The 19,177-nt window shown below is 52.8% G+C and overlaps 2 protein-coding genes across 6 annotated transcripts in view; both read left to right on the top strand.

Annotated features, from left to right (window-relative positions):
- Positions 1-19,177, top strand: part of LOC138165037 (cytochrome b-c1 complex subunit 6, mitochondrial-like) — a 289,794-nt gene that overhangs the window by 244,965 nt on the left and 25,652 nt on the right. The window lies entirely within an intron of this gene.
- LOC138165030 (DNA repair and recombination protein RAD54-like) overlaps positions 173-19,177 on the top strand; it is a 28,998-nt gene continuing 9,993 nt past the window's right edge. Inside the window, exons 1-10 of one of the 5 annotated variants that reach the window (XM_069093098.1) lie at positions 173-275; positions 2,061-2,143; positions 2,278-2,364; positions 5,020-5,139; positions 9,868-9,928; positions 11,403-11,538; positions 16,649-16,718; positions 16,868-17,156; positions 17,471-17,595; positions 18,629-18,779. In XM_069093098.1, the coding sequence (XP_068949199.1) occupies positions 2,141-2,143; positions 2,278-2,364; positions 5,020-5,139; positions 9,868-9,928; positions 11,403-11,538; positions 16,649-16,718; positions 16,868-17,156; positions 17,471-17,595; positions 18,629-18,779 (1,042 nt within the window). In that variant the 5' untranslated portion in view covers positions 173-275; positions 2,061-2,140. The other 4 variants (XM_069093097.1, XM_069093100.1, XM_069093101.1 and 1 more) reach the window with 4 other exon arrangements.

Below are 19,177 nucleotides of genomic sequence, written 5' to 3'. Positions count from 1 at the left end.
AGTAAGCCTCTCTGCAAGGACGCTTCCCAGGTAAAGATTCCTTGGTCCACCGCCTAACCGCAGTTTCCATCTGCGCCTGAGCATTGCGTCACCCCACGGCTCCACCTTCGTCCCTTGCTCCCGCCCAGAGCCCCTTCGGCCCCGCCCCCAGCCAGTGACGCTTGCTGAAGACGCAGCCAATGGGAGACCGCGTTGGGTAAGCCGCCACCCGATTGGCTGAGATCGGCGGGGGCGGGAATTCGGGCTCCGGCGGGTGCTGTGAGCGACTAGAAGTGGTAACTAAGGGGTGCGGGAACGTGGGGCCGGAAGTGCGGGGCGGGATGACCCCGGGGCCAGGGCCGGGCCTGGGAGCGGACTGAGAGTGGGACCGGGATCGCGACCGAGAGCAGGGCGCTTCTTACAGGCTTCGGGGTGAGGGAAGGACGTGGGGTCGTGGGTCCGCAGTTGGGAGGGGAGCCCCAGAGGTCTTCGAGGACGCCCCCCCCCCGACCCTTGACTACTGGGGAAACTGAGGCCGGGAGAGGGGGGAGGGCCTGACAGCCAGCCGCTTATTGTCAGGGGCAGGATTTGAACCCAGGCCCGGCCCCTGCTTTCTTCCACGCACCACACACCAGTGGTCCGCCAGAGTCCGGGGCCCTAAGCAGCCTGAGGGCCCCTGGAGTGGTCCCCAGCGCCTGGGGCGACTGTAGCCGGCCCACAAGCACTGAGTAAGCGCCTACTGTGTGCTAGACTTATGCTAAGGGGGTACGGTCCCGCCCGAGAGGGCTCCAGGTCCAAGGAGGCAGTGTGCCAGCCCCTATGCACTTAAAACGTGCAGGAGAAGCAGGGGTCGCGGGAGGGGCAGGCGCCAGGAGGGAGGCGGGTTTGAGGCTAGACTTGAAGGAAGACAGGAGGTGGAGGGAGAGTGCTCCCGGCATGGGGCACAGCCAGGGAAAATTCCTGAGGCTGGAGACAGTGTCCTGGCTGAGAAAGAGCCAAGAGGCCAGTGGCACCAGTGGAAGGACTGGAAAGGGAGAAAGGGGCTAGGTTGTGGTGGGCCTTGAATCGGGGCGATTGGAGGCCATAGGGAGACACTGGAGTTTACTGAGTGTGGAGAGAGTGATATGATCAGACCTGAGCTTTAGGAAAATCACTCTGGTGGCTGAATGGAGGGAGGAGGGAAGTGGGGGAAACTAAGGCAGACAGACCCACTGGCAGCTATTGCCATGGTCTATGTGCAAGGTGATGGGGACCTGCCCCAGGGTGGGGGCAGTGTCAGAGGAGGGGGGGGCATATTCAGGAGAAGCCATAGACGTGAAGTGGACAGGCCTGGACGACTCCTAGCCTTTCAGCACAAGGGCCTGGGGGGAGGGTGTATAGTAATGGGAATAGGGGAGGGGGTTTTGGACATCTTCAGGACGGCCCATCTGAGATTGCCAGCAGGTGGTGGAAGCTTTCTTTGAGACTGGAGGTCATGGAAGAGCTTCCAGATGGATAAATAGACCTGACCATCTTGTGTACAGACATGAGAGCTGATGAGATCTCCAAGCAGGGTAGATGACATAGAGGGGAATGATGGCCGGAGACAGAACATTGGGGGATAGCTGCTGTTAGCCAGTGTGACCTAGAAAAACCCAGCGTAACTGCTCAAGGGAGAGCACTGATTTTGCAGTCAGAAAATCTGAGTTCAAATCTTGCCTTCAGTACTACCTGGGTCATCTTGAACAAGGACCTTAATGGATCAGCTAGCAAATACTATGCTAGGCATCAGGGATACAAAAACCCCAAGCAATTTGCATTCTATCAGTTAACCTCTCTGGGTTTGTTTCCTTATCTGTGAAATAAAGTGTTTGGACCAGGTAACTTCTGGGCCCCCTTTGAGCTCTGAATATCATAATCCTAGGAGCCTTAGTACCTTTTCATTGAGTGATTGCTGCCCTGTTTGCTGATAACTTAGGAGCCAGCGATTCTTCCCAGTCTTCATCTTTTCCTCCACTTACTTTTCTCTTCCCGGTTCTGAATGCACATCTCCTTAGTGGGACATGCCTCTTGCCAACCACCATTGTCATCCCTTCTCATAGGCTCAGATCTCTCAGCCCATAGACTTCTCAAGGCCTTGAGATCCATGGGGACCTAAGGGTCTACTGAATGTGGAGTCAGGATGGTGAGTACTGACCATACAGGTAGCTGCCTTGTCTTCCTTGGGGCACCTGAATCCACCTTTGTTTCCTTGCCTTAAGGTGACACAGAGGCAGAACCTAGAGCCTGATGTAGACCTCTGTCCTTTTCTTCTTGCAGAGAAGGAGCCTGGCTCCAAGTCAGCTGGCCAAGAGGAAGTCTGAGGGCAGTGCCTCAGATGAAGAAGACTGGCACCCAGAGTCGGTGGTAAGGCCTAGCTCCTTTGTGTCCTTCTCATAAGTCATGCCCCGGGCACCTGTGAACATCCACAGGCTGTGTCAGAAAATCCAGGCCAGGCAGTAGTTCATTAAGTTCTTCCTTTGTGCCAGGCCCTCAAGGAGCTCACAGTCTAATGGGGGGATGAAATGAACTTACCATGCATGCACAAATGTGCGATGGCGGAAGTTTGAAATAATCTTAGATACTAAAGAGGGACAGGGAAGGTTCCTTGCAGCGTGAGAGTTGGAGGAAACTGGGGAAGCCAGGAGGCCTCTGGCAGAGGGAGGACATGCCAGGCATGGGCACTGCCAGAGAAAATGCCTGGATTTGGGAGGTTTCATGTGCCAGGAAATGAGATTTTGTTTCCAAAAGGCATTGCAGTGTGGGGAAGGACTGGACTTTAATCTTGGCTCTCAGTAAGCATTTATTAAGCACCTACAGTATGCCAGGTGCTGTGCTCTATAACTGGGGATATAAAAAAGGCACTAGATATTCCCTCCTTTGGGGAATTCACAGTCTGATGGGGTGTAGAAACAAGCTACAGACAAGGTTGTGGGCAGCTGGGTGAAGTGGATAGAGCTCTGGGGCTGCTGTCATCTTCCTGAGTTCAAATCCAGCCTCTGACTTGTAATGGCTGTAGGACCTTGGGCAACTCACTTAACCCCATTTGCCTCAGTTTCCTCATCTGTAAAGTGAGTTGGAGAAGAAATGGCAAACCACTTCAGTATCTCTGCCAAGAAAACCCCAGATGGGGTTATGATGAGTCAGATGTGACTGGACAACAAACAGTGGCAACCCAGACTGGATAAATTGGAAGCAATCAATAGAGGGAAAGCACTAGAATTAAGAGGATTAAAAAAGGCTTCCTGTAGAAGGAAGCCAGGAGGCTGGGCTTGGGGAAGGGGCAGCCAGAGAGAATGCCTGGAGCCACTAGGTGGAGGGCCTTGTTTGTGGAACAGTCTGGGGGTGGGTGTCAGTGAATCCCAGTGGTGAGTCCTGGAGTCAGGTGTAAGAAGGCTGGAAATGGAGGAGAGAGGGGAGTTGGGTGAGGGAGCTTCCAATGCTGAACAGAGGGTTTTACATTTGATCTTATTGAGTAGGGGGTGATATGGTCAGACCTGTGTCTTAGGAAAATCATTTTTGTGGTTGAGTGAAGGATGGATTAGAATGGAGATTTGAGGCAGAGAGAAGGGCTTGGATTTGAGAGATGTGGAAATGGCAGGATTTGACAAATGACTGACATTGTAGGGGGAAAGGGGGGGGGGGCCCTCGGAGGGGCTGAGAGATGGAGAGCTCCAGGAGCAGAGAGGAGGAGAGAGGGAGGGAGAGCTCCAGAAGGAGGAAGCGGGGAGGGCCGGGGAGAGGGGGAAACCGGGCTCCGAGAGAACACAGGGTTTATGGACCTGAGAGCCTGGAAGGATGGGCATGCCTTTGGCAGAAGAGGAGAGAATTGGGGAAGAAGGAGAGATCGTTCAATCTGGACATGTTGAATGGGCATTAGCTGGATATCCAGTTTGCGGTGTCCAGTAGCAGCTGGTGATAGTGGGACCAAAGGCCAGGCAGAGATGGGGGGCTGGTTGGTGGGGATACTTATGAGAATGGGTGAAGAGGAGGTGTAGGGCTGCGCCTTGGAGGGGATGGAGAAGGGAGGGCAGGAAGTGCTCTAGGAGCTCAGAGAGGTGAAGGCTTAAGGAAGGGGCTCAAGGTAGGAGGCCTGGAAGGATGGTGAGGGCATTGCAGACAGAGTGGACTAGAAGAGTCACTGGGGGGAGGTCCAGCCTGGGTGGCCATTGAAGACCAGGAGCAGAGCCTGGGCTAGAATGGGGGCATGGTCCAGGAAGGGGATAGAATATAGAAGCTCCATCTCTCCTGTACTGTTGGTATCCTGCCCCCTTCTCCCTCACCTCAGTATAACCCTGCCCACTGCAGGAGCTGCACAATAGCCATGGGTTGGGTTGACTTTATTCTGGCCAGCTTGAAATCTGGCAGCTTTAGGTTCTGGCCTGTACCCAGGCCCAGTGTGAAACACATCCCCTTCCCCCAGCATGACCCCGTCGTCCCCTCGGGGCAATGCAGCCTTCTCTGGGACAAGCTGGTGGGTGGCTCCTGGATTCCTGAACTCCACACCTTGCAGAGGGCTGGTCTCTGGCCCTTGAGGGAGTTTCGTTGATGAGAAATCCTATGGGGGAGTATCCTTCCTGTATTTCCAGGAGACGGGGGCAACCTGTGCTGAGCAGAGCACCTCCCCATAGTAGGTGCTCAATAAAGGGGACGAACTGCTAAAGGAAGGCGGAGGCCCCTCCTGGGCCTGTGTTGTGGCCATCACAGATCACAAATCCAGGTGGCCCTTGGAGGGAAGCTGCCCCCTCAGCAGTTGGGCAGCAACCCCCATCCCCACCCGCCCTGAGCAGAATGACTGCATGGGTGGTTGAGCACAGAGGGCCCTCACTCTTCTATTCCTAGTTGAGGTCTTGTTAGCTCTGATGGATGTCCCTGCCCTGTGAAGCTGCCACGGACAGACGGGAAGACCCAAGGCTGGTGCTGACCATTTGGCCCCTTCGGGCAGCCCCATTTCCTCACTTGCTACTTATCAACATCCCAGTCATACAGTGGGCCCATCGGGGCCTTGATTCTCTCTCCTAGACTCCTAAGAGGCGGAAATCGAGCAGCGAGGTGAATAGCCGGGACAGTTTCTTGTCACCTTTTCGGAAACCCCTGACTCAGCTAACTAATCGGCCGCACTGCCTGGACAGCAGCCAACATGTAAGCCATGTGGGGAGGGGTTTCTGACTAGGCCACAGACAGGAACTGGGGGCAGAGGAACATGAGCTGGGCTCTTCCATTTTGTGTGTGTGTGTGCACGCTTACATATGTGTGGGGCCATGGGTGTGTGACATGGGTGATGTGGGGCATGTGATGGGTAGGTATGTGTGTTTGGGGTTGGGGGTGTGTATCAGCAAGCACCCCAGCGTCCCTAGGGTGGCTGCCAACACAGGTTCTTAGATCTGCTGTGATAAAGGAAAGCAACTCAAAATGGGTTAACAAGCTTACTTTAATCAATCAAATATGTATCGTTTACCTAGTTCAGGGGAAAAAGGTCAGCACCCCGAACTTCAGAGTTTACAGACAGAATTATCAAGACAGAGAAACAGATCAAATGACAGGTTTCCAAACTGTCTAACCATTAGATCCATACCAAATCAACATCTGGGTTTTTCAAAGCCGGGGGGCTCTCAACAACGGCTTCCCAGAGTCTCATCTGATCGAATCACAGAACACTTCTCAAAGTGAGCCCCAAATCAAAGCCTCAAATCAGGATTTATATAGCCTTCTCCTGGCTCAGAGAATGTAACAACCTTCTGGACCTACTGGCTAATCAAAAAGTATCTACTGAAAAACAAGCCTCCCACCCCAGGCTCCAGGTGCACTTTAGCCTAGGGGCAGGGAAGATCTTAAAAATTTGCATTCCCATTACAGGGTGATGTGTATAATGGAGCCCCCAGTTCCCAAACCAAGGGCATCTGTTTCAGGGCCAATTGGACATCATATTGGAAGGATGGCTGGTCATGCCTTAACGATCCTGACCCAGGGCTCCTGACTTTGTCCAGCAACTTGGCTGGCAACTGGCAGCAATCTGACTTTTCGCTGCATTGTCATTAGACTTATGACCAATCAGGGCTTCTGACCACTTCCTTCCTGGGTGCTTGTCGTCCTTTGCTGTTGTTTTTGTGAGAAGGGCAGGAGGCAGGGCTGAAGATACACGTTGGGCATGTCAAACCTAGACCGTACCTTAGATACAGGGATGCTGTGTCTGGCTCACACCCAGCCCAATATGCTTTTGAGCCTGAGAGAAGGGCTGTCTGGGAGTCCCCCAACCCCCTAATCTAGGATGGCCCAATCGCTCCACCATGAGAGCCCCAGCTCCAGGCTTCAGAGCTGTCCTTCTATCACTTTCCTTCCTCAGACCTTCCCAAAGCTGTCTGCCTCCTTACTTCTACCACCCCCTCCTTCTCTCCTGTCATTGTGCTGCTGAAGGAGGAAGCCACTCAGGAGTGCTGTGGTTCTCCATTCTCCCCTCATCAATGATCTCGAATTTCCCCCTCAACAGTTCCAACGCTTCCCCTGTCATCACACCTCGAGCCCCAGCTCCCCATCTTTGTTAGCTGGCATCCTCCCTGCCTCAGTGTTCCATGCTGTTGACCTCCCCTCCTTCCTCAGGCCTTCCTAGATTCTTGGTCCTTGGCTCCCATGGAGCCAACACTCTTCTCTAGGTGTGTGGTTTCTAATTCTGCATCTCATCCTTTTGGTCACCCATGTTCATATCCTAGGAGTTGTCTTGGACACCTTGCTCTCACCCAAGTGGTCCCTCCAGAACCAAGCTCTTGCCATGGCTTGTCCTTAAACCACTTCCTTCTCTCCATTTGTACCATGATGTCTCTAGCCCGGCTTTCCCTTCTGTGGTCCATTCGCTGTGAGCTGCAAGCTTATCATGTCACTCCTCCCCTCAGGAAGCTTCTCATAGACCTAGGGCAGTGCTTTCGATCCTGGGAAGGGTGTACTCCCAGGGGCCATAGGGAACATTAGGAAGTAATTCTACTATCCTGTTGAAATCAGTCTCTATTTCTTTTGTGCATAGGCATGGGAAAGTGAAGCATTTTCTTCCTCTCACTGAAGAGGATGGGGGCGGGGTTGGATTGGGTTACTGAAGACTGAAGAGGGTTGGGATGCCTGCCTTAAGATCAGATACAGACTCTCCTGCTTGGTGTGTAAAGCCCTTCTTCCAGATCACCCCTCTCTCTCGTTCACTCCTGCTCCAGCCAGACTGGCCTTGTTGGGGTTCTTGGCACATAACATGCTATTTCCCATCTCTTTGCCCTTGCTTATGCTGTTCCCCTTGCCTGGAATGCTCTCCCTTTTCATTTTTGCCTCTCAGGACTCCGACCTCCCTTTGACACTCAGCTCACTTTCCCTGGCCCCCTGGTGTTATTGTTCCCTGTGCCGCCCCTCTGTCACTGCATTTACTTTGTATGGGCCTGGTGTTTTCTCATCTATAAATGCAGAATGGAGGCCCCTTGAAGACAGGGACCACCTCACTTCTTGCACCGAGCACAGTGCCTGGCACGCGCCCCTCCTGCTTGCTGCTGGATTGCTGCTGGTTCTCAGTGTTCCTGAGCAGGACACTGATGGGCATAAGCACTGTTTGGTCATAGGGCAGGGAATCTGGGGGCTCAGCTCTTCATGAAAAGCATCCATAAGGCATAAGGGGCTCAAAAATCTGTGTTGTGGGGGGGTGTCAGGTGGAGAGCCCCCTCCCCACACCCACAAGCCTGGAATCAGTGCCTCCTTGGCGATCCTGCAAAGTTAAAAATGCTGCTTCTGAGTGAGAAACATTTCAGTGGGGGCCGCATTGCAGGGGGGTGGCGTGCCTCCCCCCATTGCTATTCATAATCTTAGCAAGCTTGTTAATTTCCTGAGCGAGCACTCAGCCCTCCCCACTCCCTTTCCATCTCTTTAGCGAAATATATTCATGACTTTGCAGCAGCCATTTAAAATGCATTAGCTTACTAGAAATTCATGAAAATCAGCGCCGTCTGCCAAGAGGAGGCCAGCAGTACAAAAGCAGGAATTCCTCTGTGACACAGGCTCACTTTGCTGTTCCTGAACTACCCTCTAGCCGAGAGGAGGTTTTTTTTGCCTATTACCACTTTGGACCATTCTTCATTCTCCTTAAAAATCACTCTCAGGGCTTCTGCTCCCAGGTCTCCCATTACCAGCTGCCTGACTGGGCTCCGCTTCATTGAATATTGTAATTACCCCCGGGGTCAGGGTGGGCACAGAGCCAAGCCCTCATTTGGAGTGGCTGCTCCTGGAGAGATTCCACCTGGTCCCAGTGAAAAATCTGTGTCTTGGGGCAAAAGGTGGTAATTGATGTGCCTAAGCTAGATGTATCAGAAATGGTGACTACTAGACATGGAACCTGTAGGGGAATTCATGTTAAACCAGCCATGCATGCTGTTTAAGAAGGTTTATGGGCCAGCCCCTGCCTAGCTTGCTCTTCCCTTGGAGGGTCCTTGACTGGGAGTGGAGAACTTGGTATGGTGGACAAGGTTGGGGTTTGAAGATGTGTGCTTCTCTTCCCAAACTCCTGCTGTCCCCCTGCATCCCCCCAAAAAACAAAGCAGGGCGAGAGGTCAGACAAAGTCACAGTCTATTTCCATCTTGCACATGGGAAGAATATGGCCTTGACCTTCATGGCTACAGTAGAACAAGTTTGGAAGGAGCCTTGAGGAATTGTGAAAGGATGGAGTGACATGCAGTGAAACGGAATGGATTCATACAGCCTGGGAAGGCACACCATGGGAGTGATCGACTGAGGACCAGCCTTCCAAGATTATGTCAGATTGTAGAGACTAGTAATCCCACAGGCCTTTCTGTCACTGCTTCTATAGAGTCCCTCATGTGTGCCGATGGATGGTGCCCATCTCCCACAGAAGAGGCTGGGAGTGCCCATCTCCTGCAAAAGAGGTTTGGAACAGGGTTAGGCTAACCCAGGAATTCCACAAGTACCTACTGATCCATCATGGAGTGAAACATGTTAAGCACATTGCCAGTGTGAGAGCCCATGTAAAGGGCAGGCAGCTGCCATGCTTTGTGTCCCCCTGAGAGGTGATGCCATCCAGGCGTGGTGAGAAGGGGAGCAAGGCTCAGTAGGGTTGGCTGCCTTCCAGGGACAGGGCAGAGGCAAGGAGAGGCTGGGCTGGGCTCTGGGAGCCTTTGAGCAGATCGTTTCCCCTCTGTCAGATTCGATGGCCAAGGCCCCTCCCCACTCTCATAGGGACTGATAGGTTGAGAAGCCACCTCTAGAATACTCACCTACTTTGTTGAGTATTACAGATAATACTAGTTATAATCACATGGCCCTTCGTTGTTTCTCCTTCACTGAAGAGGATCGTGACATCGGAAGGTGATACCATGACTTGCACATGAATTGGATTTGAGTGAGGCAGGGCTGTGCAAAGTCACGAGCCTCACTCCTCTGGAGCCATCTGGGTCCAGTGGCCAGAAGTGGATCAGGACGACTAGAGATGGCCCTGGATGACATGGCACTTTAAGATTTTGCAAAATGACTAACAAATCTCTCTTTCAAGCCTTCCAATGACACTGGGAGGTAGGTGCTCCATTTTACAGATGCAGGAACTGAGGCAGGCGGCAGTAAGGTGACTTGCCCGTGGTCACACCAGCTAGTAAGTATCTGAGACAGAATGTGACTCCAGGTCCCTCGCTCTGTCCCCTGCACCTTCTGGCTGGAATGTGAAATACATTGGAGGTCCTGTAGAGAACCAAATATGTTTGCTCTTGTCGTTGCATTTTCCTCTGTGCTTAGAAGGCAGTGGCTCTGGCCAAACCGTCTGGCCTTGCTCCCGTGTACCCCTTTCAGGAGGTAGCTGTGACCAGCCGCTAACGTGCCATGCACTCCTCTTCCCCCTGCAGGAGGCGTTTATACGGAGTATCTTGTCGAAGCCGTTCAAAGTCCCGATCCCCAATTACCAAGGTAAGCTGGAGAGCACGTTGGGTGTACCCCATCCATCACGTGTGGCTAGCACAGACAGATGTGGGGATGCTGCCTTTGTGTTGGGCTTTTGTCACTGGAGGGTTGTGGTGAGGATGCCCACTGTCCTGCAGCTTGCCTTTACATAGCCATGGGCCCCCACGTTCTGTCCGAGTTGTGATGTGCCAGGAGCTTTACTCCCTCCCCATTGGAGGCAGGAGTCTGTGGGAAACGGGAAGGAGACTTGGGCTCACAAAGACCTGGTTCACATCCTCCCACAGAAGAGGTTTGGAACAGGGTTAGGCCAACCTTATTATGCTTATTAACTGTGACCCTGGGTAGGTGGTAGTATACAAGAGGGTCGTGTATCTAGAGGTCATTGAATCCAGTCCTCTCATCTTACTGGGGACAAAAGTGAGGCCTAGAGAGGGTAGGACACTTGTTGAAGATCCCCCAGTAAATCACAGAGTAGCGACTTGAACCCAGGGCCTTGGCCTCATTAAAACCTTCACTGCTTCCTATGACCTTGGTTTCCTCATTTGTGAAATGGGAATAATAACTACAATGCTTACCTCCCAGGGATTCATGTAAAGTGCTCTCAGAACCACGAAGCATTGTGGAAATGTCATGTCATTATTGCATGTTGACCACACTGTATTCAAGTGAAAGGAAGCACCAGCACACCTCCCAGAGGCCTCTGTGCTGTGGCTGAGGAGAGCCATGTCCACTCCTTCATATCCCTTCCTGGTTCAGTTTCTCCCATGGGGAGTGGGGGTCCACTGGACTGTAAGTCACACCTCCACCCCACCTGCGCCCCTTCCGCAGGGTTAGTGCTGGTGGGGCCTTCCTTGGCTCTGGGAGAGCCTGGGGGGAGGGGGCCACACTTTCCTCAAAGTGAAGTGAGGGCACCTGTTGGCATGGGAAAGCATTGCTCTGCTCTCTCCTGTAGCCCTTGGGCTTATTCCTGCCTCCAGTGCCATATCCTCCCAAGTCATCATGGCAGCCCATTTTGTGGTAACAAGGCAACAAACAGGGAGGCTGATGAGTGGAGTATGGCTGAGGGCCAATGAGGCCTGTAATAGCACATGCAGGGAATCGCGAGAACCTTGGATGGCCAAAGGAAGCCCAGCCAGGGTACCGCTAGACCAACACCAAGACTGAACACAGACGGCACCGAAAGCCGCCAGCCTCTGCCTGCTGTACTGACCAGGGAGGACACACATGCCTCTCTGGAGAGATGGGGACTGTGGCTGCCCAGTGTTGCTGCAGGGGCTTTCAGTCCTGTGTTGATGTGTTTTTCTTTGTTAGGAGGGAGGGCACCTTCATGGGGAGAGGGGAAGGTGCAGATACTGGGGAAGTAACTGTGCTCCTGAAACAAAAGGCACCCATGAAATGTTGGAGGGTGTCAGCTGGCCTAAGAGAAGCCACCAGAAGCCACCCTGCAAAGTTGGTGAGTGCAGCTTGTGATTGCTTGCAGGTCCTCTGGGCCTCCGGGCCTTGGGCATCAAGCGGGCGGGGCTCCGGCATGCCCTCCATGACCCATTAGAGGAAGGAGCTCTGGTTCTTTATGAGCCACCACCCCTGAGTGCCCATGACCAGCTGAAGCTTGACAGGTGAGCCAACAGGTAGGGAGGGTGTGGTGTTTCACGTGGGAGGGGTAGGAGCCCGTGGTGAGAGCCTTGGTGTTTGTTGGGCCTCAGCTCTCTGAGGCCAGGCCACTGATGCCATGGGGTGGCTTCAGGGCATTCCCACTCTGTGTGTGTGCTCTGGACTGCCTGGCTCTACAGCCTCTTTTCCTTGACCTTCCCCGGCGTCTTATGCCCCTCTTGTTTAACATGGGCTGGTCCCTGACTGGAGTGCAGCTTCTTTGTGTAGACACGTCCTTGCCTGACTCTGTCTACCCGTGCACTTGGCCCAATGTTGTGACCCCAGTAGGCACAGAGAGAATCAGTGGATGAATGATGTGAATAGTGCCCAAGACTAGGGAGGACTTTCTTCCTGCTCTGCTCTCTCCAGAGGCCCCAGCTGGAGTTTTGTGTTTGGTTCTGGGCAGCTCATTGTAGGAATTCCACTGATGAGTTGGAGGGTGTCCAGAGGAGGGGAATAGGATGAGTCAGGCCTCAGCACCCAGCTGTATGAAGATCGTGGAGGGAACTGGGGAGTGTTAGCAGGTTCTGGGGGGACACGACCATTTCTCTAGGTGTCTGAAGGGCTTGCCTGTGGTGGAGGGCTCAGCCTGGCTCTGCTTGACCCCAGAGGGCAGAGTGGGGAGCAGCGAGGCCTATGGAGGTTGAAGGTCAGAAAGCTGACTCTGAGGGGGGAAGGGGCTGCCTCAGAAGATGGGGGTCCCTAGGAGAAGGCTGGATGCCTGCTTTCAGGAGAGTCGTGTGTGTGGATGCCGTTTGAGGGCAACAGTTTAGTGGAGGATGGCCTGGAGGCAGGCAGGTAGTGCCCTAGCCCAGGCTTGAGGTGATGGGGGCCTGCACCAGGTTGGGGACTGTATCAGAGGAGAGGAGATTTTACAAAAGTAGGAACTATAGGACTTTGCATCTGCTTTGATATGGAGGGTAAGAGAGACAGAGGAGTGGAGGGCGACACCTAGCTTAGAGCCGGGTGGGCTGGTACCCTCCCCAGCTTACGAAGAGGGGAAGGTGTAGGGGAAAGGTCAGTCTGAGGCTTGTGGAGTTCAGGATGTCTATGGGACGTCCAGTAGCCGGTTGGAGACTGGAAGTCCAGAGAGAGGTAAGGGCCTAATAAACAGGTCTCAAAATTGTCTGTGTTGAGATGGTCATTGAACTCATGGGAATGATGAGATCCCTGAGTGAAATCGTCTAGGTGGAGAAGAGGGGGGGTCCAGGACAGCTCTGGTGATCCCCCAGTTAAAGGAAAGGCAGCAGAATGACTGCATGCCCCTGGGATTGGGCACAGGCAGCTGGAGGGAACCTGTAAGGAAGCAGGACCCCTGGGCATCAGCGGCACGGTCTGGGAGCGGCTGGGGGAGGAGCGAGCTCTTAACCTGCTCAAGAATGGCCAGGGCCGACCTATCATCTCCAGCCAGAGCCCTGGGCTGTGAGGGGGAGAGCCCAGGAGCCCAGGGGAAGGCAAGTTGGTATTTTTTTCACTTCCCAGCCATTAGTGCAGTGCCTGGCACACAGTAGGTGCTTAATAAATGTATATTGACTTAACAATTTGGAAAAAATTAATTTATATTATTTTATTGTATAAAATTTTTATCTTACTGGTTCTCAACAACCTTGGGAAGTAGGTGCTATTATTATCCTTATTTTACAGATGAGGAACCAAGGCAAGCAGGGATAGGTGACTTCCCAGGGTCACACAATTAGTAAATGTCTGAGGTCAAATTTGAACTCAGGTCTTCCTGACTCCAGGCCCAGTGCACTATCCACTGTGCCACCTAGTGGCCAAAGTGGCACTAGTTCCTCTAAGTCTTTCTGGGTTTTTCTAAAACTATCCCTTTCCTCAATTTTTATTCATAGACCATCACTTGTTCAGCACCTCAGTGTCCACCTTTTGGCTGCCATGAAAAGAGCTGCTGTCATAATATTCTTATGCATGTGGTTCCATTTCCTCTTCTTCCATCTCTTTGGGCATAAATGGGGTCCCTGGGGAAGGAGGGCTTACTAGCTTTGGGGCCACACTGCTCTCCACAACGGCCGGACCCCTGCCCAGCTCCAAAAGCAGTGTGTCACTGTGCCTGTTTGCCCTCAGCCCCTCCAGCATCTGTCACTTTTCTGTCATCTTAGCCAGTCTGAGGGATGGGAAGTGATACCTCAGGATTGCTTTAATGTGTTTTTCTGTAATTAATAGTGACTTAGAGGATTTTTTCTTATGGTCCCTGATAGCTTGGACTTTAAGATTTAAGGCCAAGATGATTGGATGAAGTGCATGTCAAGGGAATACAGACCAGATGTGGATGGGGAGGAGAGAGCCAGGAGGTTTAGTAGGGGAGCCTTTTGCCTTATTAGATGGGGCCTTGGAAACACAGGACTTAATTGAGGAAGGAGGATGCAGTAGGGCCTTTTGGTTGGGGCTTGTAATGTAACGCCAAGCAAAGGCAACTTCCCAAGGTTCAAAATACCAGCATAGGTGCTCTCCATTTTATTCAGTGACAAATTAAGAACAGAGAAGATCAAAATATGGCATCATTCCAAATACAGCATTTACTAAGTGTGATTAAATAATCTCCAAGTACTCCCCACCCCAGGACCTTACATTCATTCAATCAATTACAAAGTTCCTGTTCTAAATACTACTCCACCCCTAGACTGTACCTTCATTTAGGCCATCACAAAACCCCTGTTCTCAAATGGAGATTAGTTTCCAATCATAAGTAAAGTACATTTATTTGTTCAATCATAGAACACAAAAAGGTCAAAAGTTCCCCACCCCTGGATCACAATTGAATCTACCCCAGAGTTACAAGTTTAAGCACAGCACTTAATACCCAAATGGAGGTCTTTTCTTCATCTTGACACCAGGCAAGTTCTCTGCAATCTTTGTTCCTGGGGAGACAAAGCTTAGCAAGGCCACAAGATACATTGCCAGTCTCTTCATTAATTCATCCTCTGTCTGCAGAACAGTCCTAGGACCCCTGAAAATATTACCAAGACCCTCTCCCAGGATTTCTGTAAACATACAACAAGAAAATCCTTCTTCAGGGCTTCGTTGGTTGGAACAGCAAGGTTCCAAGAATTCTGCAACAACAGCACTGTCCTTCACCAGTGGACAGTATTCACTCTCTGTCTGCAGGACAGTCTCAGGAGCTCTGAACCAACAGCAAGGTTCCAGGACCTCTGCAACAACAGCACTGTCCTTCACCAGTGGACAAATTTGGCAAAACAACATCAAAACAGACAGACAAAGTACCAGCAAAACAGCCATGTCTCCTCAGTCCTTGGCAGGTCTCAAAAGTCCTGGGCAATTCAAAGTGGCCCTCAGCAATCCTCTCAGTCTCTCTCTGCCTCCAAAGGTGCTGCTTCCAAAAAGTTCTTCTGCCTCTCTTGTGTCTCTCCAAATCTATGTCACCAGCTCCTCCCAGTCTAGCCCTCTCTTTTCACATCAACAAGTCCATCCCACAAGTGGGATTAACAAGCTCTGGGTTTTAACACAATCAATCCAAAAACCAAGCCAATACAGGGGAATCTTTAAATGCCATTACTATTACAGGGCTCCCCCCATCTGGAGCTCTGAGACGCAGAAGGAGGCCTCCTGTACTTCTCTCAGACTCCAGAAAACCTTTTGCGGTTGGTTCCCCCAGGGGTGCGATTGAACTCACCCTTAGCCCCAGTTCCCTTCTCCTTGCATGATAGCAGGGAAACTGCCCATCTAGAAGTGACCTTGTAGCTGGAGAGGCCCTTGGCTCCTGTATGTGAGTCTGGAGCCAGAATAGTTGCTGGCATTTGGGCATTTCATGGTTTTGGACTTTTCTCAGCTGGTACAGTGAATTAAGGGGTTATGAGGCAGTGTCTCCACATATGGCAATGGGTACTAGAGAGATGAGGTTTCCGATCCATTCCCTGGGCACTCGGGTCAGGAAGGAGTCAACTGGAGCATCATTTGGACACCAGGACAGAGGAGATGCCACCTTCGATCCTCTTCCTGAGAGAGGCCAACTCACACTGTTGTGTCAGATGCTGAACATGTGGGGCCTTGTGTGCAGCACTGGGGAGCATCTTGGGAGAAGGCCCTGGTCCAGCCCTCTGGGGGGAAGGGATTCAGTCCAGTGACTGAGGACAGGACGAAACTCTCCATGCCATCCCCCCAAAGGGCTGCCCTACTGGAGCTCTGAGCTAGGAGCAGAAACTAAGGGTCCTGTCTGTCCTGTGGGAAGGGAGAGTAGAATGTAGGCAGTTCAGTTCTGCAAACATCTGGGCTGGGGAGACCAGGGTGCACAGTGGCAGTCTGGCAGGCTTAGCCATCAAGGCCATAGTCCCAGTGGCTAGAGGAGTGGCAGTGAGCTGCCCAGAGGAGGCCATGCCAGGCATGGATTTCAGCAGACAGTCATGTAGGGAGTGTGCTGTAGGTGAAATCTGGGCAGGGGCTGGCCGATCCCCTCTGGTGAGACTGGAGCCCAGGTGGTAGACAGGACCAAGACAGGGCAATGGAATCAGACTGAGGAAATCCTTGATCACTGGACTGTGCATCGAAAGTTTATTCTGCCTTGGAGGCAGTAGTAAAGAGCTTACCCAGTATTCAAGCAAGAGAGTGATGTGGTCCAGCTTGTGCCTGAGAAAGACAAATGTGCTGGTGATGGGAAGGACCAGTGACTGAGGGAGGTGGGAGGGAGGCAGCCCAGGCAGAGGCTGAAGAAGCAGTGAGGGCCTTTGGTTCTCTGGAGGAGTGTGAAAGGAAGGGAAAGAGGGAGGTGGGGGGTAGGGGTGGACAGTGGTATGAGCCTTATCCCCTTTGTCTCCTGAAGAGGTGGTCACTGGGGAGGCTGCTGGGGGTGGGAGGAGGGAGTGGCTGTCTTAGCATCAAAGCTCAGTGCTCTGAGAGGGAACCGGAGTGGGATGCAGCCTGTTCTGTGCCAGTACCCAGCCTTTCTCCATCCTGTGGGAGGGGCCTTAGATAGGGCATGGTCAGTGGCCAATGCATTGGGCAGCCTTCCTTGGGGGCCTCTGGAGCAGTAGCCATGAAAACTCATGGAGGGTTGTGGCCCTGCTCACATTCTCACTCTGTATTTTCTTTGACCTTTTTTCTCAGGGAGAAACTCCCTGTTCATGTGGTGGTCGATCCCATTCTCTGTAAGATCTTACGGCCCCACCAGAGAGAGGTGAGTGAGGGAAGGCTGCCCTGGCCCCGGAGCTGGACCTGGGAGGCCTGCTGGAGTGCTTGGGGGTGAGAGTTCCCCATTGCTGTGCTCCGCTTCTGGGCCCTGGTTTGTTTTGAGCAGCCCCATGACAGGGCACCCATCTTCCTCAGGGCGTCAAGTTTCTCTGGGAGTGCGTGACCAGTCGGCGCATCCCTGGCAGCCATGGCTGCATCATGGCAGATGAGATGGGCCTGGGCAAGACCCTGCAGTGCATCACGCTGATGTGGACTCTTTTGCGCCAGAGTCCAGAGGGCAAGCCTGAAATCGACAAGGCCGTGGTGGTCTCCCCCTCCAGCCTGGTCAGGAACTGGTCCAATGAAGTACACAAGTGGCTGGGGGGCCGGATCCAACCCCTTGCCATTGATGGGGGCTCCAAGGAGGAGATCGACCAGAAATTGGGTACTGAGTGGGCACACTTGTGCAGTGCAGGCTTGTTCTCCAAACTTCCACCTGTACTCTGGCTGGATGTCCCATCCCAGTTGTTTGGGCAGTGGGGATGACAGTGTTGAAGGTGGGGAAGACAGTACTTGGGGAAAGAGAAAGGAATTCTAGGAACAAGATGCTCTCATGCTAAAGTAGCTCTCTGTTAAAATTGTTAAGCAGTTTTCCTGGGAGGCCATTGGGCTCTCCAGGAATATTCTAGGGTTCATATTTCCTCTTCCTCTAACTATACCCTCTCTCTCCTCCTCTGCCCCCTACCGCTCAACCCCCAGCCAGCTTCATGAACCAGCGGGGTGCCAGGGTCCCATCTCCCATCCTCATCATCTCCTATGAGACTTTCCGCCTGCATGCTGACACCTTGCAGCGAGGAAGCGTGGGGCTGGTGATCTGTGACGAGGTAGGCAATGCTCTCTTCTGGATGTCATTGGGCCTTCCTAAATCCTGGCTGTCCAGGACCTGGGGCCAGGGCTGTCCTCAGAGAGTGAACTTTGGGGGGAGATGCAGTATACAGCAGAAAAGTTCACTCATGAGCAGGGGAGTGACATGGCCATGCCTAAGGGACATCTGTTTGACAGCTGGGTGGAGGCGCTGGTGAGCAGAGCTGGGGGCGGGGCAGTTACTAGGCTCAGATGGTGATGGGTAGGGTGGTGACTCAGAGTGAAGAGAAGGGGGAGGTGATGAGCATTGTTCATTCAGGAGGACTCATGCCTAGGCTTGAGCCTGGGGGCCTTTGGCAGAAATTGGGATTCTAGAGAGGAAGCTGATCTCTGATTTGGATGAGCCTGGAGGTCAGGAGGCATTCAAGGGGTGGACGAGTAGATCTGGGATGAGGCTTGATCCTGTGGGAGCTAAGGAGCCTGCCCTTGGAGAGGAGAGGCCAGGGTCACCCAGCTCCTGGAGGCAGGAACCATGTCCATGTCAGTATTGCTTCAGGCCCTGACCGGGATTCCCTGTGCAGAGAAGGCAGATTCATAAGACATTGGCGTGGGTCATTTCCCACCATTATTATTATTCCCACCAGAACAGAATGTTTTCCCCCCCAGTAAAATTGCTGCCAGAATAGCTTTTCCAGAATGGTCCCAGTCCAGACTTAGCCTCCCCAGACCTGGGATTTCCCTGTTTGCTCCAGGCCTCCTGCATGGTTGGCTGGACCTTGGGTGCTTGATGACCCAAGGTGGCGAGAAGAGGCCAGGTTGAGTATGGGGAGTTGTAGTGGGAGGTTCCTGAGCCAGTCCTTGGCTCCAGGTTTTCTTTCTAGCTTTTGTCACATTGAGCTTAAAACCCCCCAAATCTTGTTTCAGGTGACCTGAAATCTTCCCTGTTTTAGGAAGCTGATTTTTTAAAACCCAATATCAGACTGTACATTTTCCCCAGTCTTTCTTTTCTTCCTGGATCTGGCCAGTGTAGAGAGCCATCCACTTGTTTTTCAGGGCCACAGACTCAAGAACTCAGAGAACCAAACATACCAGGCCCTGAACAGCTTAAACACCAGCCGGCGAGTGCTCATCTCGGGGACCCCAATACAGAATGACCTGCTGGAATACTTCAGCTTGGTGCACTTTGTGAATTCTGGCATCCTGGGTAGGAGCCTTGGGCACAGACCCAAGTGACACCTTCAGCTTAGCTGGTGCCCAGCTGCCACCAGTTCCCTGGCATGGCTGGGCAAAGAGGAGCATCAGAAATAGGGCCCTCTCTGCTCCCACCTTGCACTCAGCAGGTCATGCTTGGGAGCAGAGGAAGGCCAGTGACCTGCATGGGGCCTCCTGAAAGCACGTGTCTCTCTGTGGTGGGGGCCTGGCCTCAGGAAGTCCGGATGCCTCTCCCTTGGTGGACCCAGAGGCCCCTGGGCCGGTCTTGGTGCAGGGGTGATGGCAGCCATCCTACTGGGGTGTAACCTCTGACCAGCTCACTGTGTGGTAGCGAGAAGAAAGGGCATCAGAAGAGCTGAGCTGGGCCCTGTATCTGCCTCTCACTTCTGT

This window comes from Petaurus breviceps, unplaced genomic scaffold (assembly GCF_028583685.1).
Source record: "Petaurus breviceps papuanus isolate PSGF00001 unplaced genomic scaffold, PetGlider_PUasm1.0 207, whole genome shotgun sequence".
Lineage (NCBI taxonomy): Eukaryota > Metazoa > Chordata > Mammalia > Diprotodontia > Petauridae > Petaurus > Petaurus breviceps.
The sequence above is the reverse complement of the archived record's forward strand: the minus strand, read 5'-3'. Positions and strand labels throughout refer to the sequence as shown.